The sequence below is a fragment of the Nannospalax galili genome, unplaced genomic scaffold, assembly GCF_000622305.1.
Source record: "Nannospalax galili isolate Female #2095 unplaced genomic scaffold, S.galili_v1.0 scaffold265, whole genome shotgun sequence".
Classification (NCBI taxonomy): domain Eukaryota; kingdom Metazoa; phylum Chordata; class Mammalia; order Rodentia; family Spalacidae; genus Nannospalax; species Nannospalax galili.
The window spans coordinates 317,559-330,958 of NW_008353747.1; the positions used below are offsets into that span (position 1 = coordinate 317,559).

The 13,400-nt window shown below is 42.9% G+C and overlaps 1 protein-coding gene across 1 annotated transcript in view; it reads right to left on the minus strand.

Annotated features, from left to right (window-relative positions):
* Positions 1-1,360: 1,360 nt before the first annotated feature.
* Cd3g (CD3g molecule) overlaps positions 1,361-13,400 on the minus strand; it is a 12,540-nt gene continuing 500 nt past the window's right edge. The window contains exons 2-7 of the mRNA XM_008850896.3: positions 9,596-9,619; positions 8,755-8,979; positions 7,496-7,627; positions 3,578-3,621; positions 2,686-2,747; positions 1,361-1,708 (exon numbers count right to left, since the gene is read on the minus strand). Of these exons, the coding sequence (XP_008849118.1) occupies positions 1,705-1,708; positions 2,686-2,747; positions 3,578-3,621; positions 7,496-7,627; positions 8,755-8,979; positions 9,596-9,619 (491 nt within the window). The 3' untranslated portion in view covers positions 1,361-1,704. The remainder of the gene's footprint in view (positions 1,709-2,685; positions 2,748-3,577; positions 3,622-7,495; positions 7,628-8,754; positions 8,980-9,595; positions 9,620-13,400) is intronic.

Below are 13,400 nucleotides of genomic sequence, written 5' to 3' on the forward strand. Positions count from 1 at the left end.
AAGTTAAGCATTGCTGGGCATGGTGGCACACGCCTTTAATCCCAGAACTCGTGAGGCAGAGGCAAGCAGAGCTCTGTGAGTTCAAGGCCAGCCTGGTCTACATAGTGAGTTCCAGGCCAGTTGGGGCATCTCAAAAAGAAAAAAAAAGTTAAGCATCAATTTGTCATATGATCTGGAAGTTCTTCATTCCTAGGTCTCTACCTCAGAGAAGCAAAATTATGGTTCTACAAAAAGACTTGTATGAGAATTCTCAGTGCAGAACTATTTATAACAGACACAGAAAACATCCAAATGCCCTTTGACTGGTAAATGGATGAGCAAGAGGTGGAATAGCCATGAAGAAGTGCTTTTCAGCAGCAAAGTGAAAGAAAGGATCTATATGCTACAATCAAGGCAGTCTGAACTAGATAACAAAACCCTGTGGAAAAAAATGAAAAAGAAACTGAAGATTTGTCAAAATATTCCTACAACATAGATGAGCCCTGGAAACATGCTAGAAGCTACAGCTATCTTGTGTTATGAGATTCTTTAGAGAATGTTCGAAAGGAAAATGTAAAGCAGTGAGAGATTTGTGACTACTTGGTGCTGAGGGGGAAAACAGGGAGCGACTGCAAACAGCACAAGGGATCTTAACGGAGTGGGAACAGGTGAAATTGCTTAAAATTGGTGACTTTTGTGGTCTGTAAGTTATACTTCAATGCAACTCTTTTTAAAAATGGCAAACAGTCTTGGCAGCATTATTGTAAAAAGAGGAAGATTAGAGTCAAGGTAAATGATCATCAACAAATGGCTGGCTAGGTAGCTTATAGTGTGTTTATATAATGTGACTGCATACAAAAGTTCTTTACACACTCGTGAAATAATCTTCAGGTTGGATTAGGAGAAAATGCAAGATGTATAGTGTTATATCCTTGGTGTGAAAAATAGGGAAGGGAGGATAATGCGTATTTGAGAATGTGCTCTTATATGCCTAGAATATATCCAGGAACACGAATAAAACTTGTCTGCTTCTGGAGGAGGGAGATCTTTCACTACATATTTGATCCATTTAATTACTACTACTTTGTGTGTGTGTGTGTGTGTGTGTGTGTGTGTGTATGTGCCTGCACGTGGGCAGCAGGTTTGGGGGGGAGGGTACCACATAAGCTTGTGGAGTCTTGTTCTCTTTTTTCCACTGTTTACCTGGGTTTGTGGGGATCGAACTCAGGTTGTCAGGCTTGCGTGCCAAGCACTTTTACTCTATGAGCCATGTCACGGGCCCACTGTTCCATTCAATTATGATGTACACAAAGACCCAATGAAAGTTAAAACAAAAAAATTCTATTCAGGGGGCTTATTTGAGCTTTTATTTTTTGGTTTACAATTTTCCCCAATAGGTGGCGCTCCCGAGACATCATGCCGATCTTGTTTTCCCTTCGCTGCTTCCCCCCGCCCCCCAAACCCCCGGGGGTGGGGTCTGGGGGTGGGGTGCTGGGAATCTAACCCTGGGGCTGAATTCATGCAAGCTTGGCAAGTGCTCTACTACTGAACTACACGTCCTCAGTTCCGACTTTTATTTTATAAAAAACACCCCAAAATTGCTCTGCCGGCTCTTCCTCCCTTCTTGCCACCTCTGCAGACCCTGAGTCTACATTCAGGACTAAAAATCTCTCTACCAGGAGCTCTCCAAATTGTTTTGATTCTGAGTACTGGATGGAAGGGGGATCACCTGGAACCAGAAAGAAAAATTGCAATTGGTCAGAAAACCAACAGATGTTTTCAGATTTGTTTTCCTGGTTGAAACTTCTGATGTATTAATGGAATCAGAATTTCTGATTAGTTGCAAGGCTGATTAAAAGGTTAAGAGATCTTTAGGGTTTTTTTTTTTTGTTTTGAGACAGGGTTTCACTATGTAGACAAGGCTGGTCTGGAACTCACAGAGACCTGCCTGCCTCTGCCTCCTGAGTGCTGGGATTAAATGTTTGGTCTTTAGTTCTTTTATCATTATTATTTTAATATTTTATTCATTATTCAAAAATATCATTCACTGTATTATGATCATATTCACCCTATCCCTCATCTCTTCCTATGTCCATTCCCATCTCCCTATTTGAGTGTGAAGTGATCTACCAGGGGTCACACCCTTTGACCTTTAGTTCCTACTGCTGATTTTGCCCTGGAGGAGATACCAGGTAATGTCTAGATACACTTTTGCTTCTCATACTGGGAGTGCTGTCTGGCAGAGGCCAAGGATATGCTATAAATCCTGTAATGCACAGGACAGTCCCTCACCACAAAGAATTAGCACAATATGTTAAAAGTGTGGATGGATGCTGAGAGATCCTGATGAGGTTAAGTTTCAGCATCTCTATGACTTGAGGCCCTGCTCTAAGGCTTTACAGATACACACAGCACCTATATTTTCTTTTGGCAATCAGTCCTGGTCCCAGTGTTTTAGAAAAGAGACTCCATAGCCCTCTCTCTCTCTCTCTCTCTCTCTCTCTCTCTCTCTCTCTCTCTCCTCTCTCCTCTCTCTCTCTCCTCTCTCCTCTCTCCTCTCTCCTCTCTGTCTCTCTCCCTCCCCCCAGATCCTTACTGGAGAAGAAAGAGCTATTAAGCAGCAGTGGGGAGGAGGCAGACCATGCAGGGGTACTTCCTCAGGATTAGTTTTGAAGAATTCACCAACTTAGAGTCTTGTACACTCACTTCTTCCTCAGTTGATTTCCCTGGAGGTGGCTGTACTGCTCATCTTCTCGATCCTTAAGGGGCTGGAGAGGACAGCATAGTCATCAATTCATTTTTATATCTTCTGTTAATTAATTTGAAGCATATTTGTTGAATACTTTTTGTTTTTCATTTTTAAAAAATATTTTGTTTATTATTTATATTTTATGTGTATGAATGTATTGCCTGCATGTATGTAAGTACACCCATGTTGTACAATGCTTGTGGAGGTTAGAGTGTCAGATTCCCCTGGAACTGGAGTTATGGTTGTTAGCCACCATGTGGGTGCTGGGAATTGAACTTGAGTCCTCTGTAAGGGCAGTCAGTGCTCTTAATCACCGTGCTCTTAATCACCGAGCCATCTCTCCAGCCCCTGTTTTTTTATTCTTTAAGATTAAAACAATTATTTATGTGTATGTATGCCATGTGTGTACAGTGCCTGTAGATGCCAGAGACAATGTCAGATCTCCTGGAGCTGGAGTTACAGGTGGTTTTAAGCTGCCAGATGTGGGTGTTGGGAACAGAGCTTGGGTGCTCTGGAAGAGCAGAAAGTGTTCTTGATTTCTGAGCCATTTCTTCAATTCCCTGGACACTTTTTAGGAAGAAGATTCTGGAATGGGTGCTTCATACCTCTAGAGAGGCAGGCTCTACATAGAGTTTCTTTTGTGTGTCTCTCTCAGTGTGTCCTTCAAGTTTTTCTCATCAGATCTTCACCCCAGTATTTCTTTAGTCCTTCTCTTTGTTTTTCTCACTCTATCCCACGCAGCAACCTTCCCACTATGTGACGTGCTATGAGCGTTTATCTGTCTAGTAGCTTCCCCCATCCCAAAGAGAAAAATCCCACCAATTTTCTCTTTCATTCCTCATTCTTTACCTGGTAGAGCTGATCATTGGGCAACAGCGTCTGCTTGTCTGAAGCTGCACAAAAGATAGACATTATAAATTCCAACATAAAATGATAATAAATTATTTATACAGTGGAATACCGAACAGTACAAGAATCACCTGTACGCAGGAATAGGGGTCATCCTCATAAGCACATTGTAGAGTGAAAGAAGTTACACCCAAGAATATGGACTGCATGACCCAAACCAAGCAAAATGAATCCTGTGGTCAGAAGGCAGGATCATGCTCATGCTTGGTGATGAGTTGTGGCTGGAAGAGACTGCTATGGTGTTGGTAATATTTTCTTTCTTTCTTTTTTTTTTTGGTCTTTTAAAGACAGGGTCTGGAACTCACTATGTAGACCAGGCTGGTCTTGAACTCACAGAGATTCTCTTGCCTCTGTCTCCCAAGTGCTGGGATTAAAGGTATGCACCACCACACCTGGCTAATATTTTATTTCTTAAACTGGGTGTGGATGTATGAATATGTTCCTTAGGGGTTTTTTTAGCTAGATGCTTTCACATTTCGATATGTAGGTTTGTGGTGGTTTGAATAAGAATGTCCCTCATAGGCGCCAAGTATTTGGACATTTTGTCCCCAGTTAGTGGCATTGTTTTAGGCGGTCTTAGAAGGTGTGGCCATGCTGGAGGAAGCGTGTCACTGGGGGTGGGGGCTTAGAGAGTTCTTAAGCCTTGCCAAATTTTGAGTCATGCTTTGCTTCCTGTGCCTGCTGGAAGATGTGAGTGCTCCAGTTTCTACTCCCTCCACCTCCTGACACCATGCCTCCCTGCCATGATAGATTCTAATTCCCCTGGAAACGTAAGTTCAAACTCTTCCTTCTGTAAGGTCCCTTGGTCACAGTGTTTCATCACAGCAACAGAAAAGAAGCTAAGACAAGATTTTACTTCTATAGAGAGATTTTTTGTTTGTTTGTTTTTGTTTTTAAGGGCTAGAAATGCAGGTCCATTGGTGGAGTGCCTAGTGTACATGAGACCCTAGGTTAGATTCCCAGCACTGTATAAACTGGATGTGGTGGTACATGCCTGTCATCCTAGCACTTGGTAGATAGAAGAAAGATATTCAGAAGTTCAAGGTCCTCCTGTTTCATAAGACTTTCTTTAAAAAAATTGTGAGGTTCTTTCATTTTGTTTCTTTTTAAAAAATATTTTATTTATTATTTTATTTTTTGTGTATGAGTGTATTGCCTACATGTATGTAAATGCACCTGTGTTGTGCAACGCCTGCAGAGGTCAGAAGACGGCATTGAATTCCCCTGGAACTGAAGTTATGGACTGTTGTTAGCTATCATGTGGGAGATGAGGGTCAAACCCAGGTCCTCTGCAAGAGCAGTCTTTTTAAAAAATATTTTATTTATTATTTTATTTTTTGTGTATGAGTGTATTGCCTACATGTATGTAAATGCACCTGTGTTGTGCAACGCCTGCAGAGGTCAGAAGACGGCATTGAATTCCCCTGGAACTGAAGTTATGGACTGTTGTTAGCTATCATGTGGGAGATGAGGGTCAAACCCAGGTCCTCTGCAAGAGCAGCCAGTGCTCTTAACAACTGAGTCATCTCTCCATCCCCCCCACCCCTGCTTTTGAAATAGTATTTGATGATGTAGCCCTGGCTGGTGTGGAGTTCTCTATGTAGACCAGGATGGCCTTAAACTTGAGGTAATCCTCCCTTGCCTTAGCTTCCAGAATGCTGGGATTGCAGGTATGAGCCACTACATCTGACTCCAATAAAGAATTTTTTGTTTTTGTTTTTTAAGACAGGGTTTCCCTCTAGCCCCAGCTGGCCTGGAACTCACTCACTATGTAGACCAGGTTGGCCTTGATCTCACAGAGATCTGGCTGTCTTTGCCTTCCAAGTGCTGGGATTAAAGGCATATGCCACCACATCCAGCTAAAAAAAATTCTTTTTTGTCTTTTTGCGACAGGGTCTCCCCGTAGCCCCAGCTGTCCTGGAACTCACTGTGTAGACCAGGCTGGCCTCAAACTCACAAAGGTCTGCCTACCTCTGCCTCCAAGTGCTGGGATTAAAAACGCCTGGCCCAGCTAAAAATTTTTAGATAAGGTTGCACTAATTACCTCTGGCTGACCTGGAACTTGCTATGTAGACCAGGTTGGCCTCAAACTCAGAAAGATCCACCTGCCTATGCCTCCTGAGCGCTGGAATTAAAGGTGAGTGCCACCACATGCAGCATCAATAAAGAATTTTTTTTTTTTTGGTCTTTTTGAGACAGGGTCTCCCTGTAGCCCCAGCTGTCCTGGAACTCACTATGTAGACCAGGCTGGCCTTGAACTCACAGAGATCCTCCTGCCTCTGCCTCCTGAGTGCTGGGATTAAAGGCGGGCACCACCATGCCCGGCTCAATAAAGAATTTTTAAAAAAAAGACAAACCAAGTGGACTTTGCATGTATGGTGCACTTACATGCATGCAGGCAATACACTCATATGCATATAATAAAAATAAATAAAATGTAAAAAGACAAACCAAGCATGATGGCTCATCCCTGTAATCCCAGCATTCGGAAGACTGAGGTAGGAGGATCACCATGGATTTGAGCCAACGTGAGTTACATAGAATGTTCTAAGCCAGCTAGGGCTGCATTGTGAGACCCTGTCTCAAAAAACAAACAATGACAAAAAGAAAATCAAGAAGGAAAGAAGGAAGGAAGAAAAAAAGAGAACAAATCTTAGGACAGGAAAATAATAATGCCTTTCTTGCTCTTGCCGAGGACCCGGGTTCGATTCCCAGCACCCACATGGCAGCTACGAACCATCCTTAACTCCAGCTCCAGGGGAATCCGAAGCCCTCTTCTGACCTCCGCAGAACTGCACGACATGGGTGCACTCACCTACATGCAGGCAACACACTCATACACATAAGATAAAAATAATAAATAAAATATTTTTAAAAATGTCTTTCTTTCCTGTCCCACAGCGATGGTGAATCATCCAGCTAAGCACATTAGCAAAATGCACCAACTCGGTCGCTCTAGTTATATATATCCGTATATCCATTTTGATGGGAAGGAAGCCAAGGTCTTAGCTGGTCCCATCTCTCACCTCAGGACATTCTTTTACCTCCTTTTTATTTTTACTTCCAATATATAGAAACAATCTCAGGGCTTCACACATGCTATATCCTAGCTTTATTTATTTATTTTTTATTTTATTTTATTTATTTTTTGGTCTTTTTGAGACAGGGTCTCCCAGTAGCCCCAGCTGTCCTGGAACTCACTATGTAGACCAGGCTGGCCTCGAACTCACAGAGATCTGCCTGCCTCTGCCTCCCACGTGCTGAGATTAAAGGCGTGTGCCACCACGCCCAGCTATTTATTTATTTTTAAAACGGGCTGTCATGTAGCCTCCAGCTTACAGTGTAGCTGAGAATGACCTTGAGCTTTTGATCCTTTTGTCTCTACTTCCCAAGTGCTGGGATTAGAGACATGTGCAACCAACAATTTTACAGGGTGCTGGGGATCAAACCCAGGGTTTCATGCATGTTAAGTAGGCACTCTACCAACTGAGCAAATACCTAGTCTCTCCCTCTTTTTTTGAGGAAGGGTCTTATGTAGGTCAGGCTGGTCTTGAACTGGCTATGTAGGCTGAAGATGACCTTGATCTTCTGATTTCCAGCTTCTACCTCCTGAATATTGGGATTGTAGGCATGTGCTACCTCATGTGATTTATATGGTGCTGGGGGTTGAATCCTGGGCTTTATTGCAAACCAAGCAAACCCTCCACCAACTGAGCTATATCTCCACACCCCTAGCCTTTAAAGATTTTTTTTTTTTGAGCCAGAGTATTTCTCAGTTGCCCAGGCTGGCCTTGAAATCATGATCCTCCCAAGTACCTGGGATTACAAGCATGCACCACCACGCCTAGCTTCTTTTACCTCTTGACTGGTGAACTCCATCCTGTCCAGCAATGAAGTAGACTCCAACAGCAAGGAAAAAAATGCTGATGATTTCAGCGAAGACAAAGCCAGACATGGTGGCTACATTTAGCTCAATGCAGTTCTCACACACTGTAGGGAACAAGACACAAGAAGGAACAGACTTCCTTTAGGATGTGAACGTTGTTCCTGGATTCTTTTCTCCTGCCCACCAGTAAAAATGACTCTTCCCAGGGCAGCCAGGCTCCTCTCTCTGTGGGTGATTTGGTAAGGGATGATCCTTAGCCCAAGAACTGATGCCTCTCATTAGTCCTCAGTGAGAAGTCCCAGAGGGTTGGGAACTTGCTCATATGAACTTATAGCAATGGTGACAGCATGTACAAGACCCATGAAAACTCAAACTAGACAAAAACACAGCACAGAAATAGGGAAATGGCTAAGAAGTCCCAACTTTAGCTAAGGAACAATTGGCAACTGATCACTGCTGGGTGAAGGAGAGTTGGCCTTTTTTAAGGGAGTGATGCTAGACAGCTTGACCAGGTTCCAGTGGATGAATTCATACTGAGAGACATTTGGGGATACAAACTTGACTTGATAGGCCTTAGCATAAATGACAGAATGCATGAAAACCAATGGTGAAGGTTATGGGGGGTGCAGATAGGGGAGGGGATCTAAATATGATTGAAGGTATATAATATGAAATACAAAAAAATTCAATAAAAATTTTTAATAAGAGAGAGAAGTCCCAGTGTAAGCTTGTTACTTACAATGAAGAATGGCTCCAATCCATGAGGCCCACCCAAAGGTTAACTAGGTTTTATAGGACTCTGATTTTTCAAGAAGCTGAGGGAAATGCCTTGCTGTATTTCAAGAGAAGCAACCCAAAATGAAGAGAGCTATTGCTATTTCCACAATCATTGCTTGCTGTACATTGCTGTCTCATTGTAGACATTACACTCACCAGAGCAGTTAGAACTGCTGAATTCGGGGCTGGAGAGATGGCTCAGAGGTTAAGAGCACTGACTGCTCTTGCAGAGGACCCAGGTTTGATTCCCAGCACCCACAAGACGACTACGAACCATCCTTAACTCCAGTTCCAGGGGAATCTGAAGCCCTCTTCTGACATATGTGGCATTGCATGACATGGGTGCACTCACATACATGCAGGCAATATACTCGTACACACAAAATAAAAATAATAAAATATTAAAAAAAAGAACTGCTGAATTCACAATAAACATCCCAAAGAGGCTACATACTTCTGTAAAACACTTGGAGTGGCTGTGACTTGTGCTTTGATCCTTTACACTGATATATGCCTCGAGGGTCTTTGGTACTACTTCCCAGATTCCATGTTTTTCTTATTTCATTTGAAGAACTTATTCTAGTCCCTTTAAGCCAGGTGATATTATTTTCTTTCATGTCACAAGTCAGAAGTACTGAGCCATCTTCTTGATTGTCATCCACTCTTACCAAATCATTTCCTGAAAAGGGAAAAGCCATAATTCTGTTAAGGCTCTTGCGTTTGTAACTGTCTCTGTCTCAGGGTACCAGACCAAGACCATTAGCGTTTCTCCAAAGTGTTTCGCCAACTTTGTGCACACAGCTCATGTGGAAATTTTGCTAGAATGTCAGGTTTTATTTAGTAGGTCTGGGGAAGGTGAGATTTGTGTTATAACATGCTTCTAGGTGATGCTAATGCTGATAGGTCAGTCATATCTGAAGACATGCATAGTTACCAGGGTCCTGTCTCAACTGCAAGGACCAGACAATTCATTACTTAGATCTAGGAATGCTGCCTAGAATGGGTCCCAGAAGGGACCTGATTTGGTTGACAATGGAGATATCAACTCTCTGCTTCCCTTCACCTCATCCTTTCTAAATTATGAGACCTTTTCAATAAGAATTTATTTTTATTTGTGTGTGTGTGTGTGTGCACACGCGTGTGCGCGCCACATTTGTGTGGGTGTCAGAGCAAAGGCCAGAAGTGGGTGTTGGATTCTTTGGAGCTGGAGTTGCAGGTGGTTGTGAGGCATCCAATGTGAGTGCTGGGAACAGTACTCAGATCCTCTGGAAGAGCAGAAAGACCCTTTTTCTTACCTTGTTTTGATTGGGCCATGATACCTGTAGAGACAGAAGAAAAGCAGAGGATCATGGAATTGTTCTCATGCACTAAGGTATTCACATGGTAACTTGAAGTCAAGATCAAGAGAGATTCTAATTAATGGCAATGTATTTGTGTCTACTTTCCTGAATGTTGAATTCAAGGTGATACTGGGCTTGGTCTTTGTCCTGGTTGTCTGGGTGAGAGTTTCTAAAGCCTCAGGAGTGATGAGTGTGCCTGTTATTCACGGTGGACCCTCAGACCAAACCCGAGTTTATGCTAAGGAACTGATTTGCAATGGGGCTGGTCAAGATTTACCCTATGGCTAGAGGATTAGGACTTTGAAGGGATTACTATTTATATTAGTACTTATACAGAAGTATCTGAAAGGTAATAGAAGACTATGGTATGGCTTCCATAATGTTGCCATCGGTAATTTTTGCAGTGATGCAGTTGTTTTGGGGTTGCCCACACTTCTGTAAGTAACCCCTCACCATTGTTCTATAAATAAGCTCAATAAATGCATTGGTTCACCAAACTGGGTGAAATCATTATTTGGTCTGTCCTTATTTGGTCTTGCCCTACTTGAAATGAACAGATGTTTGTTCATGTCTTCTCGGGAAAAGTTAACGTAACAAATTAGTGCTCAAAGATGAGTTTGGGAGGAGCAGTTTCATGGCTCTTGCTTTGGGTAGCAAGGTATGCAACTGAGGCTGAACCTTCTAAGGGTGGAGCATCAGTGGGTGCAATTCCACTATGGCTGCTCCTTCTCCCTGTGGTATGTGGTATGTGCTTTTTTTGCTATGGTAGTGGTTGCATCAATCTTGCTATGTGTATTAAGATATATAAGTAAGGTTGAGCCACTGGAGGTGAGCTGTCCATGGGGGAGATCCAAAAGTGGCTGTTTTAAGAATTAAAAAAATTCATAAAAATATGAAAGTCCTGGGTATGGTGGTGCAGGTCTTTAATCCCAGCACTTGTGAGGCAGAGGCTGGTGGATTTCTGTGGGTTTGAGGCCAACCTGGTCTACACAGCAAGTTCCAGACCAGTCAACACTACATATTGAGATTCTGCCAGAGGTGAGAAGAAACTATTGATTCTGCACAAGGGCAAAAGCTTAATAGAGGAAATGACATTTGGGTGAACCTTGAAGAACAAGTAAAACCTCAGCAGACTAGGAAATACATTTTGGGTAGGAAAAAAAATTGCTAGGCAAAGATACAGATTTGGAAGAGGACAGGGGAAATGGTATGGCTAGGGGGAGAGTTTGTGATGGGGGAGCTAGTCATGAGTCCAAGTATGACAGAAGTAGTTGAAACTTTATGAATGAACGTTGGGGGGAGCTTTATTTTTACTGGATGAATGGATACTGGAGTAAATGGGGGAAATGCCCACAACTTACAATAGCTAAGCAGATTATTTTTATAACCCTTGTCTCCAATCTCATGAATATCATAAGTGAGCAAACAGACTCTGCATTCTAACTCAGGTTCCATGGGAAAGGGACAGACATGATTGCTGATGTCATTGACTTCTGTACATCTGAGTGTGGCATCCTCTTGGGACTTGAGAGCTCACGTAGCCAAATATCTGGATTGACTGATGTGAGAACTGAGCCCAGAGGGCAGTGGTATTGTTCAAGTGCACACAACTCACTGGTGGCTGAACTGGACCTAGAGCTCAAGTTTTCTATTGTTCAACCTGGTACTGATTTCCCTCTATTCAGTGGCCTCTATCTGGCTTTTAGCACTGCATTTTAGCCTGTGTTGTCTGTGACTGGCTTTCTCCATTTTCTCTCAGAAAGAATTCTACACTCTTGCTGTGATCCAAGTCAGTTTCAGCAGTGACACTGCCTCTGGCCTCATTGTTTTGAGAGCACAGGTGCTGTATGGCCTTTTCTCCTGCTTCCTTTATATTTTCAAGCCTGCCTATGGCCAAAGTCACCTTCACCTGCTTTCTGTGAGTGTTGGTGAGTGACATAGTCTTTTCTGTTCCCTTGACTCTGCCCTCAGCTCTGTCTTTTCAACATCAAATCTAGTTCCTTGCTTTATGTTTCAACTTCTCTTTTAGCCAAAAATGTGTTCATTTCTCTCAGCTATTTTTTCTTCTTACACTCTATTTCCACTTTCCCTACCACCCCATCTCTTCTGCCTCTCACCCAAATATCTCTCAAATGTAGTCTACCCTTGCTGCTTTTCATCATCTATCCTTCACCACCACCTTTGCCTTTATTTTTTCATCTGGGTTCCACACATACTACTTCACTGAAGCTATTTTAATCAGCCATAATCTTCACTTTGTGAAATCCCATAGACTTAAAAAATATTCTTATATTAGTTGGCTATCTTTAACATTTCATACTCTTTTTGTTGTTGGTTTGAGGCAGGGTCTCATATAGCCCAGGCTGAACTAGAACTTGCTATGTAGCCCAGGTTGGCTTTGAACTCCTGATTGTCCTGCCTCCACCCCGAGAGTTCTGGGATTAGATGCTACTATGCCTAGCAAACATTTCATACTCTTGGTAACACTCCCTTCAAGAAGCCCTGTACTCTTGTGGGTTCTATGGTATTGTACTGTACTTATCTGATCTTTCCAACTCTTGAGTTTTTTTTTTCGGTCTTTTTTTTCCTCTAACTGTTATTCAAAGCTGGCATCTCACAATTCTATCCTCAGTCCTTTCTTGACATATCATTTAGTAGGTGGTGTTTTCAAGAATTTTTATGGTTTTAGCTAGGTGCGGTGGCTTAGGCTTATGATCCCAACACTTGAGAGGCCAAGGCAAAAGAACTGCTCATGAGTTGTAGGCCAGCCTGAGCTACAGAGTGACACCTTGTCAAAAAAATGGGGGTGTGGGGAGGGGCTGGTGAGATGTGTCGGGGGTAAAAGTCTTTGCTGCCAAGTCTCACAACCTGAGTTTGATTCCTGGGACTCACATGGTAGAAGGAGTGAACTAATTTCTTCAAGTTGTTCTCCATACCTTCACCATGGCACACCCACACCCACACTTACACACACACACACACACACACACACACACACAGGCACACAGATACTGACATAAACACAGACGTATAGACACACACACATAGGCACACAGATACTGACATAAACACAGTCATACACACACACACACACACACACACACACACACACACACACCCCAGATAAATGAAAAAGAAAAAATAATTTCCATGGCTTTAACTTCCTCCCAGGTGTCTAAGCATCAACTTAATTAATCTACTTCCTGTTAGATGTTTCAAACAGGCATTCCATGCTGCTCCTTATGCTCAGTGTGGCAACACTGAAACTTGTCTCTCCAGTGACACTCTGAGATTCTAGAGCAGAAGCTCTCTATTCATCTTCTTGTTCTCTGGACTGTCACATATCTGGAACTCACCATCCTTGTTGACCAACTGTGTGGGTGAATGTTCTATAGTTCTAGTGAATGTACCTTTTTCGTTCAATTTCCTTGTCTGGGCTGTGTGTGTGTGTGTGTGTGTGTGTGTGTCTGTGTGTGCCAGAGGTAAAACTTAGGTATCCACCTTATTTTGGGGGCAGCAGAGAGAATCTCTAATTGGCCTGCAGGTGGTAATTCCTTGAGGCTGACTGGCCAGTGAGCCCCAGTCTCTGTCTTTCCAGCGCTGGGATTAGAAAAATGGTGTCAACCGGGCGTGGTGGCACACGCTTGTAGTCCCAGCACTTGGGAGACAGAGGCAGGCAGATCTCTGTGAGTTCAAGGCCAGCCTGGTCTACATAGTGAGTTCCAGGACAGCTGGGGCTACAGGGAGACCCTGCTTCAAA